Here is a 25,225-nt window from a genome sequence, read left to right as displayed (position 1 = left end):
ATCTCTGTTGCCATATTTTTAATACAAAGAAGCAGTGCGGAGAGGAATTCACACAGCCAATTGTTCTTGTTTTAGCTTCAGTTGTGAACTTTTATCCAGTTTTGCTGTAGAAAACTGGCTTGTTTCATGCTGTTTCCATTGGTAGGTAGTCTAGAAGTTTTGTGTTGTGCTGTCCAAAGCACACAGGCTCTTTACTCTCAATGTCATACACCAAAGAAACACTGGATGTTCTCTTAGCTTAGACCCACGTTTGATGCAGACACAGGATTGTGTTGTTGCAATAATATTCATCAGTTACAGCATCATGTTGCCACTTTTTACTGTTAGCAAAACCTCATTTCGAGCTAATTTGATGAAGTCACACACTACATGCGTTTTAAACCCTATTCTATTTTATGTCGATGGTGGGTTGTTTCTCTTCTTGTTTACTGAATGCCAAGAAGCTGATTTCATTTCACTGCAGAAATGCCCACAGCACAGCTGGTGGCTCGCTTGTAAAACTGCAGGGGTGCGATACTGACAGAAGCATTTGTTAGCAAGTGCTCCTCCACTTCCTCTGCCTTGCGGTATGGATGACATAAAGATGGGTTTGCTCAGCGGGGCTGCCAACGTATGGTTTACATTTTCTATGGCTGGGACGTTGTACTTCTCCACGGGGTAAATTAAAGTAAAAGCATCCTCCCATCCCTCCCAGAGGGAAGACTTCCGACGCTTCCCTGTTGCATCCCTGCAGTGCTGCAGCTCGTAACAGGGGCACGCAAGGCCACGGCAGGTGATGCACAAGCCACATCCCTGCCACCAGGCAGTGTCCTGAATCTTTGAAACCCTGCTGTGGGGCTGGCTTACCCGGCCATCTCATGGAGTATTCTGGGGTGGTTCTGCTCTGTTGCGCTCCAGGCCAGCTATGGCTGCCTCCTGTCCCCACCAAGAATGGGGTGGAAAAGCAGTTTTGGTACCCAATGCCTGTGTATCCCAGTGAGCTCCATGCCAGGGGTGCTGGCTCAGCATCCTGTCTCTAGACCCCTGCTCCCTGTTGTACGGCAGCTCTTTGGGGATGTGAATCTGTTGTCAATGGTTTAATTTTTTTAAACCAAAGACCCTTAACTCTGCACTCACTGCATGTATTTTGTTAGGTAATGTCCCCCTCAGTCCTACCCTTTCTGATTCCCCATTTTTTTTTCTGTTGGACCCTGCCATATAAATATGTTTGGGTTTTTTCATTTGTTTTTAACAGGCATTTCAGTCACATTTTCATTGCTGCCTCTCATGCTACTTTGAAGCCTTTAAACATCAGGCCGTGATTCAGCTTTGTACGCTGTCATTTACTTTACTAGGGAAAGAAAAACCCAACACACAAACTTCTTTAAGCCATATACTACATGACCATGTTTTCCAACTATTTTATTTGTCACGCACTTAGAGTGCACACCAGCACTGCAAGGGCATTCAGATGCAGCGGGATGGGTCTTTTGTTCATCTTTTGTAACAGACTGGGGGTTGTTCTTTTAAAAAGTGTTTTGCACATATGTAGCTAGGGAAGAATCGTGTGCACCTTGAGTGCAGTCGCCAGTATTAGTTTTCCAGGTGGTTCTGGGGAGGGAGGGCAGGAATATCTGTAATTATAGATACCTGAAGACGGACTACCAAGTTTACACAGCACTTCTGCGTAGCATGAATGCGGGAAGTGCAGTTCAGGCCATGACTTTTGTCTGTGAGCAGCGATCTGGCGTGGCCAATTTGAGCTGCCAAGGAAGAACCTGATGCTGAGAGCTCAGCCCTCTGCTGAGAATCAGGTGCCTTCATATGGGCTCAGGTGGGACACCCAGGAGTTGCTTGTCACCGGCAGAAACTTTGGGCCTCTGCAACTTCAGAACTCGATGTAACTAAACACAAACAGTTTGGGTTTTTTTCTAAATTTTATTGTATTATTGCAATAAATCTTTAACAGTATTTTTTTTAAGTTGTATATTTATAATTGTTAGTTCTGTGTGGTTTGTTTTCAACTGTGCTGGGGAAGTACACAAGCAGTTCCAGCCTTTGAAGCATCACAGGGACCAGACCTGTTACAGTGCAATCATACAGCGGTAGAGTAAGCAATACCCATTCTAGAAAAATACTTGTACATAAAATAACTGCATATCCATTAGAGCAGGTACTGGAGTCCTGCAAAACACACACACACACGACTTTCCCTATACATACACATGTAAACTGAAATGCCACTCGTGTAAGCCTGGCTTTGAACTGCTCCTCTGCTGGGTGACTGTTTCTGCAGGTAGTGAGCCTGAATGCAAGGGAAGATGCTCCTCTTCACAAGGCCATTTCAGAAGGATGGAAGCATGTTGTCTTTCTAAGGAGGTAACTACCTGAACAAGTGTGTGTCTGAGCAACAAGGATGGGAAAGGGCTGCATTAGTCAGCAAGAACAAGGGTCTGCCTGCTGGACCTGGTGGCCTGGCAGGCCACAGAGGTTAACAGCCCACCCCATTTGAATTCTTTGTGGCAGCTACCTGGGTGGAAGGACTGATATCTCATGATTGCTGTTTGCTTGGGGCTGCTGCGTGCACATCTGCAGTGGTTCATTGCCTTGGTCACAGTTGTGGCAATGCAGGAAAGCAGCCTGTGCACAAAGCCAAGCCTGGCTCCAAGCTCAGCTCCTGCCTACAGCTTGCGGAGGTCATTTCTGCTTAAGCGGTGCCATCAGAAGGAGGTTTCATCCTCTGCTAGGGCAGGGCTGTGGCAGGAGCACAGCCCCATAATGCCCACATCCCAGTCATAGTTGGGTTGCCTGGACCAGCCGAATAGCAGGCTGGGGAAGACACACAGTCCAAGGCGAGGCTCCAGCACCATTCCCACATTGCAAGAAGCGGGACTTGAGACAGAGGTTGGATGCATCAGTGAAATTATAGGTCTGACCTGGGGCCAATACAGCAGAGCAGAACAGTGAGATGAAGTATTGCAGAGCCTCCTTGCAGGGAGCAGCAACACAGCACAGGGGAAATGCTGCTGTAGAAATGGGTGGGATGGAGCAAGAGCCCAACCACAAGCCTCAGCCACAGTGGCTTTTTCAGTAGCATCCATGCCAGGAGACCCCCAGAGCTTGGTGAAAACTGGAAGCTTAGAAACAATGGGAATGTTACTGGATTTCTTCACAGGCATGTCTGGAAATTCAGTCCAGACATTTCAACCGCTCCCAGGCAGGGACATCAAGCACACAGCACCAGCAAGTCCTCAGTGCTTCTGAACACAATTCTGTAAATCCAAAATTGGTTGATTTTGGGTTTTTTACTCCAATTGCTTCTTAGAAAAAAGCTGAACAGACCTGTCTGTTCTCCCTAAGCTGGTGTTAACAAAACAAATCTGCACTTTAAGGGGGGGGGGAAGCTTGCAGGCAGCTCAGCACAGCTACATTCAGAACCAGCCCACTGCTGGATGCAAAAGCTTGTTCTGTAAAGCAATTTTTACCAGCACTGCTGTGCAATAAGGATAGTTCCAGCAAGCCCCATAGTAATGTGTAAAATAAACCATGTGCCTCAGCCTGCCTAGGGGGGAGGGCAAGGATGGAGTAGGGGAAGAACACGAGTCGTCTTCCATATTTTGATGCTCCAAGGAACAAAATAGCCTAATGCCATTATTATTTTAGTCCAAGTTCTGCTCTCTGTTCAACAAAGGTGACCAAAATCTTACACTCTCTTGCAAAAAAAAACAAACAAAAAAAAACAACAACCAACCATAAAAAAACACAGAAAAACCACACCCCAACCAAAAAAATCACCTCACTGGCCCTTTATCTAAACGCAAAATATTTTCCTCTGTTCCTTCTATTTCAGCCTCACTGCTGTCAGCCTGGCACAGGTTATCTCAAGTTTTCCAGCACTGGGTGGGAGGCAGGAAAGCAGTTTCTTTCCCCTCTTCCTTAACTGAAATTAAGCTGAAAGCCTTTAATACTGATGGGTTTAAACAAGGCAACAACTGCCAGCAAGCTGTTCTGCCGCTCATCCCAGCGCAACCAATGGAGCAGATCGAGCCTTAGGTGCAGCCTGTGCCCCATTAGAAAATAAAAGTCACAAACCCACACAGGATCATGCTTTTCCTCTCCGTCTTCACAGCTGATTATGAGGCAAGCTGCACCCTTCTCTTAGATTTCTAATTTCATCCCTTGTCTGCTGCATTGCAGAGGTGGCTGAGCAGCAACAGGAGGGGTGCCCAACACACAGAGTGGCAGGCAAGTAAAGCAGAGACTGACAAATAACAAACCAGAACAGTGTACCTTTTTTATCTCCTGTGAACATCCTGAGCTCACCAAACCCACATTTCTGGCTGAAAAGGTTCAGTTCTTTCTCTTGCTGTTAATGGAAAGGATAAAAGCATCCATCTTCAAACTCGCTCTGTCCTCAGCATGAATCACTCCATGCCATCCCACCACAAATGCATTACAGGCAAATGCAGGTGAAGCAGAGGTAAGTGGGTGGTTCAGCCTGGCCACTGCATCCTTTCTCAGTTGGCTGAAGGTTCAAGAATGGGATGAGCCAGGTGCACAGCTACCCCACCAGGCTGCTGCTCCTGTGGGCTTTGCAGGGTAGAGAAAAGGGCTCAGGGTGAGCCACATGAAGCAGTGGCACCAGCTCTTCTTGCATCAGGTCAGAGATTTTGCCTTCTCCAGCTGCAGTGATGACTGTCAGGAGCCCATCCTTGTCCTGGGAAGGAGCACCGACTCACACCTCTGAACCAAGAGACCAGAGGCTGTAGCAGAGCAAGGCAAAGCGCTGCAAGGATTCCTCTTAGCAGACAGCAAAGCCAAGGCAACCCTGCTTCCATCCTTCTGGTCCCACACTTGGTCCTCGAGTATCCAGGGCACACACGAGGGGCCAACACCAGAGCTGAGCAGCAGAAGTCCTCAAAACAGAGTCTGCATTTTTGTGACTTTCACACACCTAGCACCAGCTTTCTGGAAAACAAAAGCCTCTGTCATGCCTCTGCTGCATGCACAGCTGATGGGAGGGAAGGGAAAAACCAGGAATTGTGAATGTTACAGAAGGAATTGCTCTAGGTAAGAGAGGCCTGGGTTTTTTTCTTGATTGTTTTTTTTTTCATTAGGAGGCCTTGTTTTCTATAGAAAGCACACTGCGCATCCAAACTACAGCACAGCACCACGTTTCTGCCATGTGTTTTACAGTATTTTTATTTTGGGGTAAGTATTACACAAGAGGAAATCTGGTAAGGCAGATCCAGAATGCACAGTTAAGTAAAAAAAAAAAAAAATAAAAAAAAGGAAAAAACAAACAGAACCAAAAAACCAAACTAAGCCAAACAAAAAACAGACAACATGGGTAAGGTAGACAAGAACTTTTTATATTCTGACTACACAATAACATTCCTCTCTTTTTCTCCACTGCCACACTACTGTAATGGATCTGTTTCTAGTCTAATTTTAAGGTTGTCCAGTTAAGTTGTCTGCAGATTCTTTAAACAAGTTGACCTTTACCTATTTAGAGTTTCTTCTCAGAAACATTCATATATTATACAGGATATACAGATTTTGAAACAAGACACTTAAAAACACACACAACTATAGCCGCAACACTATCATAGCTGCATTGTAGTGATTACGTTGTTCAGCCAGCTGTAGACTCTGTATGTACAATTAGATTTCATAGTGTTATTTACATAGATGGACTAAAAGCTATCTTTAATCTAAAAGGTAAAGGCTCTTGTGTTTAAGTATGTGCAGTTTTCATAGCCCTGTGGAAAAAAAAAAAAAACACACACGACAATTATATACACTGTAAACAGCACAAGGCATGAGAATCTCCTACCCCAAACAATCTCACAGGAAAGTGTATGTGCACTAATATTCCTCTTCCACTTCTGCTCCTGATCCTCTGGTTTTCTTATGAATAGCACGGTTAAAGCTGTGGCAGGCAGGAACCCAATGATTGTCATGAAGACCCAACTTACAGCCCGGGATGCCCTTCTGGGACCGGTGACAGCACATCCAGTACCCCGGCCCATAGGGTAAAGCTTGACAGTATGGTTTGGGATGCCACCGGCACAGCGATACGTCCCCTTTCACATACTTCTTCTTGCACTGCTTGCAAGGGTCTTCTCTGTAGCGGGGATCACGGACCCAGCGGGAGTCTGCTGGCCTGATGTTGTAGTATTCAATTATGAACTTGAAGTAGTAGCAAGTGCATTTTAAGGCAACCAGACTCCTAGTAGGAAGCAACCCAAAGATCTTCACTATGATGTGGTGAGGCAAGAAGGCCATATACTGCTGAGGCTCCAAAAGCTGCTGAATTTTAAACCTGGTCTCCAGAAAGTCATGCGAAACCTGCCTTTTCAAGCAGGAAGCATCAAGTACTTGCAAAGCCCCTTCTGTCAGAGGAACAGAAAGGGCAGATGGCTCTGTAGCATTTCTGATGCATGATCTGTCAGATGCCAAGGCATCCTCCTCTTCATTTTGGGCTATTTCTCCTGGCTTTTCTTGGGTACTTTCCTGTAGCGGCTGTTGCTCGTGAGCCACAGGCTGGTCAGCCTGGAGAAAAAACAGCCTCCCTGGGAGCGGATCTTCACTAGAACTGGAGATAGAGAGCTTCTCTTTCCTGCATCCTTTCTCGGTCTTGGTGACCGATATACTGATGCATAAGGGCTCCTTCCTAGCAGGATGCAGACTCTGCTTTGGGAAAATTACAGGCTCTTTCAATGTACAATCAACAGTCGTGTTCTTGCTCTGCAAGGAATCCGGGAGCAACCTGGCAGCAGCCGGACATGTGGACAGCAGAGGTCTGGGAGGCTCAATTCGCATTTCAGATTCACTCCTGCCAGCTGTTATTGCCAACACTGCATGAGCAAGTCCTGAATTCACATTCTCCATCTGAGGATCCAGCCCAGAAGGAAAAGGCTGCCCAGAAGAAGCAGTGCCACTCCACAATTCAGCATCACCCAGAGGGCCACAATGTCCTCCATGTCCAGCCTCTACTCCTGCCTCCTCCAAGCCGGACCCCTCGGCCAGGACCCCAGAGGAGACCTTCCCCACCTCTCCCTCAGGCTGGGTGCCAGTTGCCAGGAGCACCCTCCCAACATTCCTGCGGAAGCTGTTGTTCCTCGAGAGGCTCCCAGCCTCCCGCTCACTCTGGCGCCGCAGGCACTCCGACTCCAGCTTGGCCACCATGTCCAGCACGCGCACAGGCTCGCTCTGCTGCTGCTCACTATTGCTGCAAGGCCCCCTCTCCACATGTGCCTCACATGCCCCGGCAAAGAAAGGGTCTGAGCTGGAAAGTGCACCTTTAGGCTGAGTACTCAGCCTTGTAGCAGAAGCAGGCGTGCAGGTTTTCGTACAGTCTACCAGTAAAGCACTTGCTCGTTGCTCCAGGAAGGCCACCATCTCTATCACCGAGAGGGACCTGCCCGGGAACACACCCTCACCGTTCTCGTTCACATAGTGCACTGAACAGTGCTCGATGCCACAGGCAAAAGGCTCTGGCTGGGAGCACCTGGCATTCGTCTCTCTCATTCTTTCCAGTTGAATTTTGGCTTTTTTAAGATCTACCGATTTTTTCCTGCGTTTCGCTGTTCTTCCATCGATATCCCATGTGCTTTTGATTTTCATGGAGCCGAGCCGGTTGTTGCTGCTGCACTGCTGGGCTGCAAAGAATGCGATCTTCTCCTTAGTATTGCCAGGCTTCACTACAGCCCAGACATCCAGCGGCCCTTCCCCTTCTTCTCCCTGGTGGATCGTTGCAGATAGGGCATTATTCTTTTCCCTTGCACTTGGACCATCTGCTGGACCTTTCCCATTCATATTGCACATAGTATTTGGATAAATAATCCCCAGAAGCTTTTGAGATGGAGTCACGAGGGAGGGTTTTGGGAAAACGCTCAGTTTGGTGCAGTTGTTGGTGTATTTTTCTTCTTGTGCTGATCGCTGATGGTTCATAGGCAGGCCTCTAAGGGAATCCTGGCTTATTTCTGGAGATCGCTCTTTCTTCTGTAACTTGAGATATGGCTTTAAGTGCATACCAGAAACCCTAGAAAAACAGAAAGGGGAGAAGTTACAGTTGCAGAACATGCCTGCCTGGAATTAGAGAAGGTGGCCCAGAGCTGGCACCACCATGCCTCCTACTCTGTGTCAAGCAGCCCACATGAAAAAAGAACCACATGAGAAAGGAAAAGCTGCAACCAAGGCTGCAGCATCCACCCTTGGCAAACTTGTAAGATTACAATCTTAAGGATAGCAGAGATCTTGCCGTTAGAGAAATGTTTCCAGGAAGTTGCAAGGATAAATCCTAACATTTAAGTTAGATCTGCTCTGCAAACATAGCCAGTGGTTCATTCTAGAGTTAGAGCCAACCTTCTGTTCATTCGTTTCTTAATCCACTAGTAAGGTAGACATGGGTCAAAAGGGTATCTTGACATTAGCTACCAGGTAAATAGATATTCGTTTTAGTAGATAATGTACAGTTAAAGCTGGAAAGGGAAATTAGCAAGTGTAATTATACTCAGAGATCCTAGAAGACACCTGATCTCCCAATATAATCCAAAATGAAACCTATTCTTTAGTGCATCAATAATGTTGTTTAGGGTACTCTCCCATAAAGGCCTTTATGCTATACATCAGATGAGTGTCGTCGTCCGTCTGTCGTGTCCCATCTCCCCCCTGCCAAAAGCATCATGTACAGCTGAAGAGAACCACTTTCAAGGCTGTGGTTTTATGCTTATGAATTCAAGAACTGTGAAGGAGACACTTGGATGCTGCTGACATTACAGCAGCAGCACCACTGTGCAACAGTATCAGGCACTCACTCACTCCCTTCTGGTACACCTTCGCAGTTATCTTCAATTCAAAGCTCAGAGCGCTGCCACATAGGATGCAATTACTGGGGGACTTCAGGCTCTTCTCCCAGGAGGATCGCATAAGCATATTGCAGAACAATAGATTATGTTTCCATGGCAATCTTTGAATTGTTACATTAAAAGGGCTCCTTTTGAAACAGGGATAATCTGTGCTTGCTAGTTTAAGAACAGCAGGTTCAATGCCACATTTATCATGAGCTGACAGACCCAGACTGAATGTTTCCCTTGACAGCCACCACCAAAACAGTTGCTTTAGTACTGCATTTCTAGCCTAAAAAAAGTTTTTAATTAAGATTTTTAAGTCATAACATCTATAAAGTCAGACAAGTTTATAGCTGTAACACCTGCAGTTCACACACATTACAGGTTTGTATCAGACCAATGCAGGCAGAGGCCAGCTGAGCTCTCTCCTGCCATGCCACACTGCCATCAGGGTACACACCTACCTCAAGACAGCCTTGCTGATGCTACACAGGGTACCTGTGGGGTCAGCACATGAAGAGGGAGAACCCAGCTCACCCACCCTCAAGCAGACCCACCATAGCGCATGGGCTGGCTGTAAGAGGGAAGTCATAACAGCAGATGCTGACCAACAATGTACATGGACACACTGTAGAAGCAACATGGTGCACAGCCTGGGGACCTTCCAGACTGCCTTGCCCCACAGATTAGCTATGGACCCTCCAGAGAAACTGATGGCAGAATGGAGAGCTGAGCCAGAGAGCATCAGAGCCAGCCGAGGGAAGGTTTGAAAGCAAGATGCTCCACTTCCAGCCACTACCATAATACACACAAGTGCACAGGGGCAACAACACACCAGGCACTTCCTGTGCCTGTCCAAGCAGAGGAAACCTCTGCCACTAGAAGCGGCCATGCTACTTAACCACTGCCTTCCCCTGAGGTTTTGATTCCTCTTTCTGGTCCTCATGATAAGTAGTAGGAGATGTGTGACAAGCATGGGCAGAGAGGTTTTGGGGTCCTGTGCAGCGCTTTGGAAGCCAGGAGGCAGACACAGGAAAGGATGCAGTTATGTTCTCTCTCCTCCTAATTTTACAGGAGGATCATTAACTCACTCTTGCCACCAGACAGTGCCAAAACCATCTGCAGTTCACATACAGACTTGGGGGGTAAGACAGCATTCCTTACAGCAGATACACCTATTTAGTCCCTGCGTTAATTCTCTCCCCATGCCTTCTGTGTGCTAATTCCAGCTCATATTAGAATTAGGTCACCTCCCAATTCAGTCTCTTCTGCAAAATGCAGCTGAGCTATTTAGTTTGCCTTTTCAGTTTGATGCTAAAAACTAAAAAAATCTGATAAAAACAGAACTTCAGGGTGCTGAAATATATGAAAAAAAAATGGGAAATCAAGGCTGCTGTAGTTTGCTTCCACCTCATTTTCCATACATTCTGCCTCATCTCAATTGCACATTATAGCCAAGCAGAGTCAGGCCACCAATGGTTCTGTGCCAGAGCCCAAAAGAGCAGCAGGTGAACCACTGCAGCAAGCTGCTGCAGAGAACAGTGCCTGCAGCCCTCCTCTCCCCACCCAGAAGGGCATTCTGGAGCTGTGCTTTCCAGATTAGAGAGAGAAAAGCTCCAATGGCTGCTCGCCACCATACCCTGGGGAGAAGAGGTGAATACAATTAAATACACGACTTTGCATGTTGAAATCTCATGAGCTCAGAGCAGAAGATCAAATTTCATTCATGAGTTTTCATGCCAGGATGTTTGAAAGATGAGCTGAGCATGTTTTTAAAAGGCTTTCTTCAAGCAGTTTTCAGGAATTCAGCAGGACAATCAGTTCAACACCTTTCATTAAGAGAAGCTGCACACGAAGGTAAGCCCAGGTATTATACGCATGAAAACAGGATCAAACTGGTTACCCCAACACACTCAGAGGACACGTTTAGCCAGCAAAGTTGGTTCAGCTGCTCCCAGCTATTTCTGCTCTATGGAGAAAGACAAAGGGTATAGCTATGCCTCACCTACTACAGATTTCTTGTCTAAGGTTATATTTCCTCCTGTGTTTCAGTTAGTCCCTGGCTCAGCCAACAATACCATTTAAGGTTGAAAAGTTATAATTTACATAACAAAATTATGCCTTAGTCAGAAGTTTTACTGCCAGAATAATTGCCTCATTTGAATTCAACATGCAGTTCATTGCACTGTCTTAATGGATCCAGATTTAAACCATCATTTAATAACTTTAGACAGCTACAAAGAGTACTGCTATCCCCACCTCACCAGCTGAATCACAGTGTCACCTGGCTCCCAGTACTCAGCAGTGGGGAAGAGAACTTCCATTTTAAAAGGGATGTTAGTAATGGGCCTTACCTGAGAGTACAAAACAAGCCCCCATCCCACACACATTTTGCTGTGAACATCAAGATCAATGAACTCTTCAGCAAACATAGCTTCTTCCCTGCACGTCAGCAACACATTTCATTTCTAGCTCCTAGAATTAGAACAAGGCTTCCCAGCAGAAATTGCTTTGAAGATGAAGCAGAGCCTAGTCCCCACTCACAGACTACCTCATTTCTGCAACATTTCAGTGCTGCCAAGCAGAGAATTGTGGCAGCTGCAGGTAAGCTTTTAAATATTTAAAACCACCAAAAATAGTTGTTAAAAGGTGAAGTCACTGACAATTCCCTGTGATACTTAATTACAGAATAATTCTGTTTGCTTTCCTCCACCCTTTAAGTTATCAAGCATTCTATCTTTAGAGACAACGACTCTTCAGAAGTCCGTGGAGTAATAATAAAAGGTTTTCAATCCCAAACGTGTGGTTTTGAATTGCTGATAAGAGGTAATTCTGCCAGGAATGATCGGCACTGAAACAACTAGCAGTGCTGCCTTTATACTGTTATTCCATCTTTATGCTCACGAAATAAAAGGGTCAGTTTTTCTGTTTCTAATCAGCTGTGTCTGAAAAAAACAGAATACTTAAAATTCTGGAATGACACTACTGTTTTACAAGTTGTAACTACAGCTTGTTTCCACTGCAGTTTTATCAAGTTAGTTACAACAGAGGATTGATATAAAAACATATGTCTTTATACATGCACAGACATGCACACACCCCTCTTCCTACTGAAGGCGAGGCCCATAAGCTACCATCCAAGCTGTCCAGAATCTTTTTGCATCCTTTTGTATTTATGTATCTTCTAAACCACAGCAGCCTGAAGAAATAATGTATTTACTTTTGTGGAAGCTCCAAAGTTGGAGGAAAAACTGGTACAAAGAGCCTTAACTTTCACAACTCCTCCCTAAGGTCCAGAGAGAGCCTAGATGCACTCACTTACTGCCTCACTGCACTTGGGTCAGGGACTCTCACAATGCCCCGTGAAGCCCACAAGACTTCCTCTGGCCAGCAAGAACAACAACAAAGCGTAATCTGCTCAAACAGCGTATTCACGCTGCACGTTTTCTGGGCAAAGCACCAGACGGTTTTAGTAAAAAGAAAATTTAAATCAAAACCCCAAAGTTTCCTGTGGACTTCTTTTTGTAAACACTAACTCCAGTCAACAAAAGTTCCTAGCGCTGCCGACTGTACATGACTACAACTCTGAAAAAGCCCTTAGGACGTAGTAACACAAGGCAGAGGCCAAAAAAAAAAACCCAAAAAAAAGACGAACAAAAAAAACAAAAACAAAACACCCAACAATAATAAAAACCCACACCAAGCATAACCTCTGGCAAGGCATTCCTCTAGCCTGGCATCCCATTTTGCTGTCTATAGAGCTTAATTCCTCTGTAAAGGACACTGACAATTATGAAGCACTAAGTACTGAATGCAAGTTAAACTATGGTCAACCACTTGTTATTTCTGGAAGGACTCAGTGGGTCCTTTGGACTCTTTTCTCCAGTACCATTTTCATCCCCTTTGCACTGAGCCAGGGCAAGGCAAAGCAGACAAAGAGCTGCTTCAAAGGCATTCCATGGATTCTGCTGCAGCGGGAAAGTCCCAGACAAGCAGCTGGGATGGAAGACTCTCTGCTACTCACTGCAGCTTGTTCTGGTGCGTGGCAAGTGTCCAAGCTCAGAGAAAGGCTCCGGGTTGGGAAGCATGATGCTCCAGAGCAGGGGCGGGTTTGACTTCAGCAGCTGTGGAAGCATCTGATTTCTAGAAAACCCACTCCCCTGCAGCAGTGGTTTCATATTAAAGCAACTGGTCCTGACCCACCTCTGCACACCTGTGAAACTGCCTGCTGCATCAACTGGAGAGCAAGTGAGGATTACTGCAGACACTGACAGCAAACAGAAGGCATCTAAGCACTAAAGCAGCACTCGCTGCTTGAGCGGCCAGCAAGAGAAAGCTGAACACATGGGGCAGAGCTGGCCCAAAAGAGCTGAGCAGCTAAATGCAAAGTAGGTGCCTAACTCTTAAATACTGGATCACCCACGATTTGTCCACCCACATCAGGTGTTCAAATAACACGACTTCTGGTGCAGCAACACCCAAATATAACTGCACAGAGGAGCTGCTATAAAATCCTTCAAGCATAAAATGAATCATCTTCACCCAGGCAGAGATTTCAGGTAACAGATTGCACATTCAAGCCCAACACATAGAATACTCCAGTTTCAGGGCTCTCACCTGTAAGTTCTGAATACATTTTAAAGCAAACACACACACCCCCTTCAGCATAAAGCACAGTAACCTCAGCTATTTCTAAATTTAACACAGGAAGAAGTGCCACTGCTTTGCCAGTTTTTTGTATAAAACCACTTACCATGAAGCAAGTGACATAGAAGTAATTTGCTGTTAAGCCCGAGAAAGCTCAAACCCATGCTGCTCCCCGCTTCCCAACCATGCTACAGATGACACAGGCATGACAAAGCAGAAGGGAGGAAACACTGGAAGATTTTGTATTCAAGGTTATAAGCTGCTCCAGAAACATGTAGCTCAAAGATGATGGGACAGCACACATGCCTGTGGTGGAAAAGACTAAGAGGAGAAGAAATCACAGAAGGACAGTAAGAAAAAAAAGTGATGGCTTTATAAAGCTTCTACTGAAAGTTGGCCAGAGCAGTACAGATAAGTGACATGTTTCATTCTAGAAACATTTTCTCTTTCTTGATTTGTTTTCTAATTTATTAACTGCAAGATGACCAAGACCTTTCTTAATGTCATGGCAAAAAAAATTTCTTCAGTTAATGAACCAACACAAAGTGATGCTATTTCGTGTTCAATTTTGTGCATACATAATGAGGACACATGAAAGGTGGCAGAAATTAACCTTGGAGCATGCTATCTTTAAGAGACTCAGTTCCAAAGAAGAATAGGCAAAAGCAGATCTGAAGGCATCAATCAGGTTCTTTTGAAACCCAAGACCAAAAGGAACTGGTTCATGAAGTCAGCTGCACTATGGTGCAAAGGATTTCACTGCAAAACAGCACAACCCAGCCGGCACTCTCCAAGAGTCAAAAAGTGTTTTCATTATCAAGAACACATCCCAGACAGGAACAGAAGAAACTCCAACTGAACACGCTCCTTCTTCAGGAAGGGTATAAGCAGCAGACACAGGGTTCAAGTCACCAAGTCGCATCACTTGGAAACTTGGATCTTGGAGATAAAAAAGTCTAGGAATAAACACAAAAACTGGTGCAGTGTTAAGTCACTGAAAAGATATTTAAAACCAAAGAAATAGAAAAGCTCTTCAGTTTGTGAGAAAAGACACAGAGAGAAATGGGGCTGCAAGCAAGGTCAGGGCAAAGATTAAGCATAGTCTTGGTACAGCACAAAATATCAAATTTGAATTTGCATTATTTCTAAAGAAGAGTGGAAAGGGTGATCATGAGGACAAAAGCCCAGGGGTTACTTTGAGCAAGAACAAAAAGCTTAATGAAAACTGCAAGGATTGGCTCACCTCAGTTTTAGAATCCAAAATAGATAGCTCTTATAAACTGCAGGCCAAGCAGCAAGACTTATAAACATCTTGAAAGGCAACAATGGGAGTTAACAAAACATGTGGCAATGCAGGGAATAAAGAGAATGGAGATAAATCACAGCCTCTCCAGGCATGGTAGTTTGACTGCAATACAAAGGTGCTTTGCAAGCAAAGATGATTAAAACAACACAGAAAAACAGGGAAAAGGGAATAGTTCAGTATGCCAGACTAACCTGAAGGTTCACAAAACAGTGATCTTTTTAGGCAAATGTACTACACATCTTACTCACACGGACTTCAGAAGGCACAAGATTTACTGGATATGACAGACTGGAATGGGAAAACAGACAAAGGAACTGGCTTAGCAGCAGATAGCCTTGGATGACTTATTCAGCTTATTCAGTCCTGGCTGAATAAGACAATATCAGCCTGAAAACCAATGCCTCAAGTATTAGTCTTGGGAACATCTGATTTTGTTAGGAATGACCTCAACAACAGGTGCACCCACAGAAATTATGGCATTTCCAGAACAGTAGAGACACAAAGCACCAAGTAACAGAAATTAAGGAAAGTGCTGAAATTCAGATGGTGATGTGCCAGCAAGCTGAACACCAAAATTTTTGGTGGTAACTAAGAACAGTGCATTGGCCACCAGAGAAACACCCATGAAACAGGTAAGTAGAGGTGATTGTTATATATTCAAGACAGCAGTGAAAACTGTCCTGCCAGATCTGCTCTGGAGAGCAGCATACACTTTGGCATGATTCAGAAGAGATCTATCTACACTGAGAATGAGTTGACAGTTGTCATTCAAGAAGCAGTCCTGGTGTCCTCAACATAAAGAGGACATGGAACTGTTGGAACAAGTCCAGAGAAGGGCCACGAGGATGATCAGGGGACTGGAGCACCTCCTGTATGAAGACAGGCTGAGGAAGTTGGGGCTGTTCAGCCTGGAGAAGAGAAGGCTGCATGGAGACCTCATAGCAGCCTTCCAGTATCTGAAGGGGGCCTATAGGGATGATGGGGAGGGACTCTTCATTAGGGACTGTAGTGACAGGACAAGGGGTAATGCATTAAACAGGGGAAGTTTAGATTAGATATAGGGAGGAAATTCTTTCTTGTTAGGGTGGTGAGGCACTAGAATGGGTTGCCCAGGGAGGTTGTGAATGCTCCATCCCTGGCAGTGTTCAAGACCAGGCTGGACGAGGCCTTGGGTGACATGGTTTAGTGTGAGGTGTCCCTGCCCATGGCAGGGGGGTTGGAACTTGATGATCTTAAGGTTCTTTCCAACCCTAACTATTCTATGATTCTATGAAGCTATTAGATAACACTTGGGTCATTTAGCACAACAAAAACAGATGTAGGGGTATCCAACCACATATTACAGAATACAACAAAAGAGGCAAACCACTGAAAATAAGAAGTGGTCCTTACACAAAAGAAAAGAAGGAACACAAACTGAACAAGTACACAAGGTTGTAAGAACATTCAATTAGGAACCTTCTTTAGATTCTCCAACTGCACAGCTAGATCTGTCATCTTCAGTTAACGGCTTAATCTACAGAAGAGAAGATGTAATTGTTTACGAGGCTGGACTAAGTTTACAGAAGGAATTATGAGATATTGCTTGGGAAAGGAAGGAGCTGGCTGATCCAGGAAGTGTCTTCCAGCACTAAATTAACACGAGACTAACAGAGCAAGTACATGCTGTCTACACAACAACAAAGAACAAAGGTTAAAGTCTGTTTTAAACCCACACAGTTTTTGGAAACCAGAAAGCTGGCACTCTTCCTCCACACTGTGGAAGTTTAAGAGTCTTGGTTGCAGAAAAAGAAGGTAAAAAAAAAAAGTCCATATATTTTCAAGTAGCTTGAACTCAAACAAACTGGCATGTTCTTGCATTTGCATAAGGACAAGTTGTTCAGTACGGTGTTCCTATAAAGAGACACAGTGAGAGGCGTTCACTTAATTGTCACATAAGCACACGTGTTTGAAATCAATCGTGCATTTCTTAAGAAGAGACACAGGAGAGTGAGCAATAGAAAACCTGAGCTTAAACTAATCTGATTACTTATACCATAGTAAGACAAACCACAACGATCACCAGCATTTCCACTTGCTTTAAGCTGACTGCATGTTGTAAAGCCACTATGAAAACCATTCTCCAATTTAGTTTTACTTTGAAGCCATGTTCCCAAATTTACAGCTGTTGTTAAAACCCCAAAGATTTCTCCACGTACGGTGCCAGCTGTAGTGAATCTGTAGTTGTCATTACAAAATAAAAACATCAAATACATTTCTGCCTTTAAGCCATTACAACATTTCCCTTAAACACAATCCAAAAGTAAGAACTTAGACTAAACATGTGAGTGACATGTAAGACAATACGAAAGTAAGGAAAAGGCCAAATAAGTGCTAAATAACTATAGACAGACCAGTTGGTTTGCTCATACCGTTTGACTTGATGGAAGGTGGAAGATGTGGAATTCAGCGGTTCCCTGTGGAGGCCAGCTCTGCAGGAACTCTTCATCGTAACTACCTCTTCAGCTAAGGCACGCCATTACAGCCAGTCCATCCTGGGTCATGCACAAGGCTCCCCCATCAGCTTTCCTTGCCCCACACAGAGCTTCACCGTGTCTCTGCCACCTAGAAACTGAACAAACAAGAGGCACATAAGATCATCACATTCGAGTACAGCAGAAATTGAAACACAGATGGTCAGGACAAGGACCCTTTCCCAAGAGAGAGAACGCACATGCACACACACAACACCACACACACACATATATATATATAGATGTAAGACACAAATAAAAGATACAAAAGAACTTAACATCATCACATCATTACTGCTGCTGGAGTTTCTGAACACCATTAAAATACCAAGCAACACCCCCCACAATAGCCTGTCTGCACACACAACACTTTTTCACCTTATATACGACTGCAGTGCTACCTTGGCATCTCCCAGGGAACACGCTGTCTTCTGAGCTTCATGCAAACAGGACGCATGAGATCTTTCTGCTTGTTAGCACCGCATCAAGCTTTGGAGGGAAATCGCTGCTAGCAACAAGATTTGATGCTGCCAGGAGTTACGTTAGTGTTCTAATCAAAATAACATGGCAGACTCCATAAAGGACAAAAAACATACCACCATGCAGCCTCCAAGCCTTATGAAAACTGCCCCGTCCTTGCATCACACACAGATAAGGCAGCAGATTGCACCAAAACAAAACTGTTCTGCAGTTATCTCTCATTTGCACTGGGTTGCTGCTTTCTATACCTTGTCCTTGGAGCAGACACTATTACTGGCACTTTAACGTACTTTGACGGTGACAGAAAAACAACCTTTGAGTTGGAACATAAAAGGGAAGAAGTGACACAGCAAAAGAGCCCTGGAAAAACTCAAATACTCCAAGCCTGAGTTGCCAGCAGATTGTTTTAAAGATTGTTTGCTTCCTCTCCAGAGGAACATTCACAATGATGCCGTAATAAAGGAATGCCATTTGAAGATGCTAACTATAGAGCTATGTCCCCAGGGTATTTGTCATTTAATACAGCAGGTTATTCTTGCCTTTTCAGCAGCTTTGCCCAGTGTTCCTACTGCTGCCCTATTCCTACAGGGAGTGACACTTCCACAGAGCAGCCTGGCAGAGGCACTTGATGGAGGTTTGTGCTCACCAGCAGCCAAGCTCTCATAGAGATGGAACCTCTCACATCACCCCTTTCACAATGCCTGCAAGAGGAAAAAAAAAATCCCATGCAGAGAATCACCTACCAATGTACAGCTCAGTTAATCAGTGCTTGACCAACGTGGTTTACAACTTGACGCTGCCACTAAACACTCCTGGCTTGGAAAACCTGCTCTAACTTGGTAGCCACACTCACTGAGAAAGCAATGAAGGATGACTTCCCAGTCAGGGAAAACAGGAATTGGTGAAGATTCACCTGACTCAATGTCTACTGTAGCAACATGATTCCCTTAGTGACAGTGAATAAGAGGTTAATAATCTGCCCACATTTGAGTAAGCAGAAGCCTAAAATACTATATAAAACATACGAACACATTCCAGTCTTCATGAAGAACTCTCAGCTGAGCTCTACACACAAGGCAAGGAAACATGTCAGATGGAGAAGACTGAGACCTTGCATTGGCAGAGCCAGAGGATGAGAGTATGACCTTTACTCCATAAATTCAGAAAGACAAGTTGTTCAGCTGCTATGGTTAACAGCAGTAGAAACTGAAGCTTTGTAGTTAAACACCATTTTCATTAGACTACCCAGAGGTTAAAACAAAGACCTACCTGCAAGAGTGAAACCTAGGCACAAAAATCAGCCATTTCTGATGTTTGTGGGCTGTAAAATATATATATTCACAAATAGTAATTCACAGAGGAAAAAGCAGCATATGCATACAGCTTCATGAAAATCAAGTTAAACACAAAATCATTACTTTTCCATGAACCATCAAGTAAGAGGCACTAAAATTCTGACTTTTATCCAAACTTTTGTCTGGCTTTCCTTCTAGCTTTACTGACACTAGCATTTCAGACTCAGCAGGAACTGTACCACAGAAACATGATTATATCCACACCCAAATAAATGCAACCATACCATTTCAAGAATGCCAGTCACTTTTTCAATAGCAAAACCTCTTTCCATGTATTTCTGGTTAGGAATACCAGATGTTTTGCCCTAGTCTTACTCCTTTGCAGATCAATTGAGAAGTAAACAGTAAAAAGCCACACAAAAAATTGAAACCAAAAGGTATCTTGTTTGTAGTAAAGTGCTTGAGAAGCAAAACCATTAAGCAAACTAGCTCAGGTCACAAATCCACAATCTGGATCCAAGCACAGGCATCGTACAGTGGGATGTCATGCACTTAAGAAGGGAGTAGCATCTACTAGAGGGAGGCCAAAGCTACCAAAATAGACACAGGCAAATTCAGATGGGCACTGCAACACAGATCCAAACACAGCTCCATACAAAGCATGCTTTTCCCCTCTCCTCCTATAGCTGCTGGGCCGTAGAAAAGAGCTGAAATAGACTATTAATGCCAGCAAGCTACTGACAAATTCCTACTGTGTAAGTAGTAAAAATCTGTGCTTGTGAATTAAGAAAAAAAAGGAAAAAAAAAAAAAAAAATCAGCATCCAAGCTAGCAGAGATACTTACTGCCTTTTAACTACCACAGTGTGTTTCTTTACCAAGGCTGATCCTTATCAGTAGGTGCTTCAGCTGATTTGTTAGCTTTGCACAGAGTTGGGCAGAGCCTGAAAACTGAAATACAGATGCACAAAGAAACAAAACAGAAGAGGAAGTTAAAGACCTAATCATGTTGTTCTCCTTTTCTGAAACCACCCCCAAACATATGCCTCTATGCATAAGATGTGGGAAGGACTCAGATTTTGGCAGCAGTGAGCATCATGTCCTTGCAGCAACGGACCACAGCTCCCTGAATGGTCCCACAAAACTGCCCATCTTATCATCCATCTGAACGCTGCTGCAGTTTAGAAAAACAAATGTATTAGCTCAGCTAGCGTGTACGGAGGAGGGTCAAGGTCTCTTCATCTGCGCGGGAATACACCGCAGGTTCTGATATTCTGATAGCTAAAGTTTTACTGCAAGAGCAAGTGCGTTTTAAACAGTAGCAACAGTAAATGATTAACAAAGGACTTCAAAGGATGGGCACATCATTTCAGAAAATTTGCTTTCTAGGAAGTAGTCCATGGCCTGGGAACTTGTTCCAAGCAGCAGTCACGCTGTTGGTAAAAACCACATTTGATGGCCCTATCCCCACACACAGCTAGCTTTAAGATGCTCCCCGCAGGGCCATCTCACTGGATCAGTTGGGCAAAGAACATCAGCACACTCAGGATAAAGAAGAAAGCAGCTTTCACTAGTCCCAACATTCACACTTCATGGTAGCAACCAGAGACCCACAGCATCTCCAGACTAGGTCAGACAGCAAGATGATACACCAGGTCCTCATCTCAGCCCCTTAACACAGCTAGAGGAACACAACCCTTTGTTTTTAACTATTCTTTGTGTAATATCTACCTATTTTAAACACCTTGAAGAACCACCCTTTAAGACTAAGTTGACCAGCTAGGTTTCCCTTTTTTATTTATTAGAACAGTCTTAGCAAAATAAGAGAAAACAAGCATATTTCAACTAAGGATATCTTACAATGAGTTTCAGAGTGACCTCACATTTGTGTTTCCATGCAGCTGACAACAAACTCCCACATCGAACTAGCTATTTAGCAAAGACATCATACCCATCTTATAAGCATTAAGAGATGTACAGATTAATAACTACAATCAGATGAGATTCTCCAAGTCCTGCTGAACTGCAGTTTGCCCTTTTCAGCTGCAGCAGGCAGCTACAGGAGCCACCACTGACATAGTTTGCCTTGTAAAACTTTGTGCGCTAAGCTTCCCCTCTATTTGATGGTCAAAAGGTGTAACTTTGCATAGATCTGTTCTCTAATCTAAAAGCAATAAAGCTACCACATGGGCTCCAGCTGCAATAAACACAGAGGGAAGCTTCCTGTGTCTACTTACACACCACAGCCTAGGACCACTTCTTTTAGGTACCATGAATCAGAGCTGGCCAAGCAGCAAGACCTCATTACCACTGCCTTTGGCTCATCTCCCCACCAAATTTACTCTTGCCCTTCTCAAAGTTCCACCAAGCTCCCATCCATACTCTGTACCCTGGATAACACCAGACAGGAGTTATTTATCCAAAATCTGACAAATCCCACATAAATTTGAGCTTGGCCATCCATGTCAGCAGGGCGCACATGGATGCTCTGAAACATTGTGCAGCTCCACAGCCATTTTGGTCACCATTAATTCCTGCCGTACTGGGCTCCCACCCCTCCCTCCCATCGCCTTCACATCAACCCCTTTATCAGCACAGGTTCGTGTTCCATTTCTCACATGAAGCAGCCCAAGGAGTTAACTAGAAGAAAGTTAACCCGCAAGACGTCAGCTCCCTGAACCCACTTACCCCTGCACCTGGCAGGCACTAGCAAAGCCCAGTGGGACAAGGCTGTCAGCAATTCAGACTTAACTCAGCTGTCTCAAATCCACACCTTGAATTGTGCTCAGAAAAGTGTCTACAGCAGAGCAGTTTTTAACTTGTTTCAAGTCAATGGAAAGAAAGACTTCTGAATGCATACTGTGCAAAATGAAGTGTTTCAGAAGTGGGTAAACAAGCACGTAGGACTTCAAGGCAACCCTTGACTCTTCACTGCTGTAAAACAGCACTACCTGCTGTACTGATAAGCATATGAAACGTTTATTCTAATGAAGCACTACAGGGAGAACCTGCCTTCCTTCCAAGAGCATATCAATAAGAATAAAAGGATTCAAATTTGTAGCTCTCATGCTTTCTCTCCTCTAGGTGTGGTTAGCATTGGAAGGACTAAGTTATCCTCTCTCCCCAGAAAGGAAGAAATCTCAGAAGGGGAGGAGAACTCTGCTGCACCTTGTTAACTCTGTATTTTAATATCGGGAAAAAAAATATTACAAGTGTTTCCCTTGTTAAACTGTTCCTGAAATGTTTCAGCTGTCTTGCACAATTTGGGTTAAGGTTATCACCCATTGCTCAACTGGGAAGGAGTTGAGAACTGGCTCATTAGATTCATTCTCCTCAATCCAAGAGGAAAACAAAGCCAGTAAATCTCTTACTTGCCAACACTGCTGCAGTGCTGGTGATACACGGATCACAGGTTACTCCACTTTCTAGAAAGCTACCACCTACTTTGGCACTCTTTGACACTGCAAAATCTACTGTGTGTCCTGAATGATAAATAGGGGGTAGCTAAAAACCATGCAGCAGGGCTACAGCTGCTACAACCTCAGGTTACAGGGTATGAGTAAAGATACTGTATTGCTGTGCACTTGAGGCCGTGTGATCCATGAGCCAAGGCTGAATTATTCAGCATATAAAACTAGATTTGTTTTCCCATGCAGATTCTGCATTAAAGAAAGGCTACTTTCTTGGGGTAAGGGGAAGGAGAAAGCTTCCAGAAGCCTTCCTATTATAGAAGCAATAGAGCTGGTTCCAAAAATAGTAAAGAAGCACTCCCAGAGCTCTGGAGACGTTGTGCCCTCTTTTGTAAAGCTGAGGATTCGCCAGATTGCTCCTGTCCATACAAAGAACAGTAGAAATGACAGTAAGATGCAGAACTGATGTTAAAGTAGAGTTCTGGGACAAACACCAATGACAGAAATTCAGAATACATGGAAGAGATCAGCTGGAATACCAACCTATCCCACTTCAGAGAAAGGCAATTAGAATCAGCAAGAAGAATTTTTTTCAAGAATGCAGCATTAGTTTGCTAAAGATAATCCTGATTATTATTACAGCACCGACGTGGCAGATGAGGATTGTAAACAATTATTTCATCACCCTGTTTTGCTTGTAGATGTTAGGGATCCTGGCCTGAGAGGTCCACTTGACTCATTTTGGCACACATTTTGTAGATTCATTTTTGCTGCAACAGCTAATAAACTGACCATCACATGTGCTGCCTGACAGTAACGACTCACTAGTTTGCCCATAATAGTCCAGCAGCATGGCATTACAACCCATTCCAATTCTTAAAATTAAAGCTTCCTTTGCCTGTTTTGTGGCAGCTCTTAACACAGTGAAAATAAACCCGTTTGCATTATTCCTCTGATTGCAAGCATATAGTTGAATCTATGTACTCCAGCACAGCACCAGCCATTTTACTGGCATATACTCACAAAGTAAAGTGCCAGCAGGAAACTAAAAATCTCATACTTGATACTATGTAGGCAAGAAGTCCCTCTGCACCAAGATACACAATGCACAGTAATAATGGCTTCTGTACATCTTCCCGTGGGGTATTAAATGGTTTCTAAAGTAGAAGAATAAACCTACAACTAACTTTTAGATATCCAGTAAATAAACACAATTCTTTTAGATCTTTGTTAATAAGGAAAACCCCACAGCAGGTGACCCAGTGTTAAACAATAAACTCATCAGCTTTGAAACTTAATTCACTGAATTAAATATGGCTTTAACTGGTTTATATGGCTCTAACTGGTTTGGACCAGCCTTTGGGCCAAGAGTTCTCCTTACAGAGTTCACCCCATATGCCCTGATCACAGGTCCAGCCCTATGTAGTTTAGCAGAGTGAGGGGTAATTCATTTTTGTTTACTTCTGTGAAATCTTACACTTAAATCAAAAGGTTATATTGTGGATTTCTCTGTCCTATATCACTGAGGATACCTTCTCAACAAAACACAGACACAAAAGACACCCCCGCCCCCCCACCCCCCCAAAAAAAAACCCAACCAAACATAAATGACACACATACAAAAAGACTCAAAGCAGAACATGATTTTGTCCACATGGATTCATTCCACCAATCCACGGCAGAGTTGAGAGGTTGCAGCAGTCACTAAGCATCTCTAAAGCATCCAAATCTTTCCTCAGTCACCAAAACCAAATCCAAACAGAAACCTTACAGCAGCATAAACACCAGATTAAATATAATGGTACTAAAAAAAAGTTTCAGAGTGAACTGTGCCATTATTTCTGTAACTCAAAACGCCCATTTTTTTTCCTATCACACTCCTCAGCCTACCCTGTTTTCAGCTACTTGCATCTTCTACAGTTTTTTTTTTCCACCAGTGCCTTATGAATTCTCACGAAGTCTTAAATCTTTTCCAAATTCTTGTTTAAACTAGGACACTGCTGGTGCCCCAGCATCATGCTTGTACACAAAACTATCTTTCATCTTGCGAGAATAATGTAAAAACACCAAACTCTAATTTCAAATTTATAAGTAAGCCATTTACAAAAAAAAACACTGCTCTGAATACAGTTATACTGACTGTACCTACCTTCAGGAGAGATTTCATGTAGAAGGAAGCTCAAACTTCAAAGTTCACAGAACATTTTATAACCAAGTGCATCACTGCATCTGCTGAGGACAGAAACTTCTAACAGATTCATTAAAAGCATCTAAAAACAACCCACCCACAAACAAACAAGACACACCTCCACCTACACCCACTCAACAAGCTTTGGATTCACTGGTCTTGAGTGGTATCTTACAAAAGAAAACAAAACAAAAAGCCCCCAAAGAACAGACTACAGTCTAAGACTAAAAGAAAAATTAAAGACCACTCATTAGAGTCAGTTTTTAACATGGCCTCTGCAGGTGGTGGTCTTGGCTGCCCCAGGCCCTGTCCAGCCAGCTCCACCATAAGCCACCACAGGACACAGCCAAGTGACTGGCACGACTGGGTAAACCTATTTAAGAAAGGGCAAAAACCACACCTGACAAAGAGGAAAAAGAAAAAACCCACCAAGATCAGAGAAGGGTAGGGAGGAGTAGGTGCTCCCTGGCAGGGCGTAATCCCCCGAAGTGACATGGGAGAGGAAGGGTGTTGGTTTAACATTTATCTTTACTTCTCAGTACCCAAATACATTT

The 25,225-nt window shown here is 44.0% G+C and overlaps 1 protein-coding gene and 1 long non-coding RNA gene across 9 annotated transcripts in view; one reads left to right on the top strand and one right to left on the bottom strand.

Annotated features, from left to right (window-relative positions):
- The window catches only part of LOC133273918 (uncharacterized), a 376,828-nt gene that overhangs the window by 286,578 nt on the left and 65,025 nt on the right, over positions 1–25,225 (top strand). The window lies entirely within an intron of this gene.
- Positions 5,164–25,225, bottom strand: part of FBXO34 (F-box protein 34) — a 39,878-nt gene continuing 19,816 nt past the window's right edge. For 2 of the 8 annotated variants that reach the window (XM_061462575.1, XM_061462577.1), the window contains 2 exons: positions 17,199–17,398; positions 5,164–8,026 (listed from right to left, as the gene is read on the bottom strand). In XM_061462575.1, the coding sequence (XP_061318559.1) occupies positions 5,848–8,026; positions 17,199–17,275 (2,256 nt within the window). In that variant the 5' untranslated portion in view covers positions 17,276–17,398 and the 3' untranslated portion in view covers positions 5,164–5,847. Of the gene's footprint in view, positions 8,027–11,936; positions 12,034–17,198; positions 18,482–19,919; positions 20,025–25,225 lie in introns of those variants that run through there. The other 6 variants (XM_061462571.1, XM_061462573.1, XM_061462572.1 and 3 more) reach the window with 6 other exon arrangements.

This window comes from Pezoporus flaviventris, unplaced genomic scaffold (genome assembly GCF_033815535.1).
Source record: "Pezoporus flaviventris isolate CSIRO_AGI_PZ_B2104156 unplaced genomic scaffold, CSIRO_AGI_Pfla_v1 ptg000035l, whole genome shotgun sequence".
In the NCBI taxonomy this organism is placed as follows: Eukaryota; Metazoa; Chordata; class Aves; order Psittaciformes; family Psittacidae; genus Pezoporus; species Pezoporus flaviventris.
The sequence above is the reverse complement of the archived record's forward strand: the minus strand, read 5'-3'. Positions and strand labels throughout refer to the sequence as shown.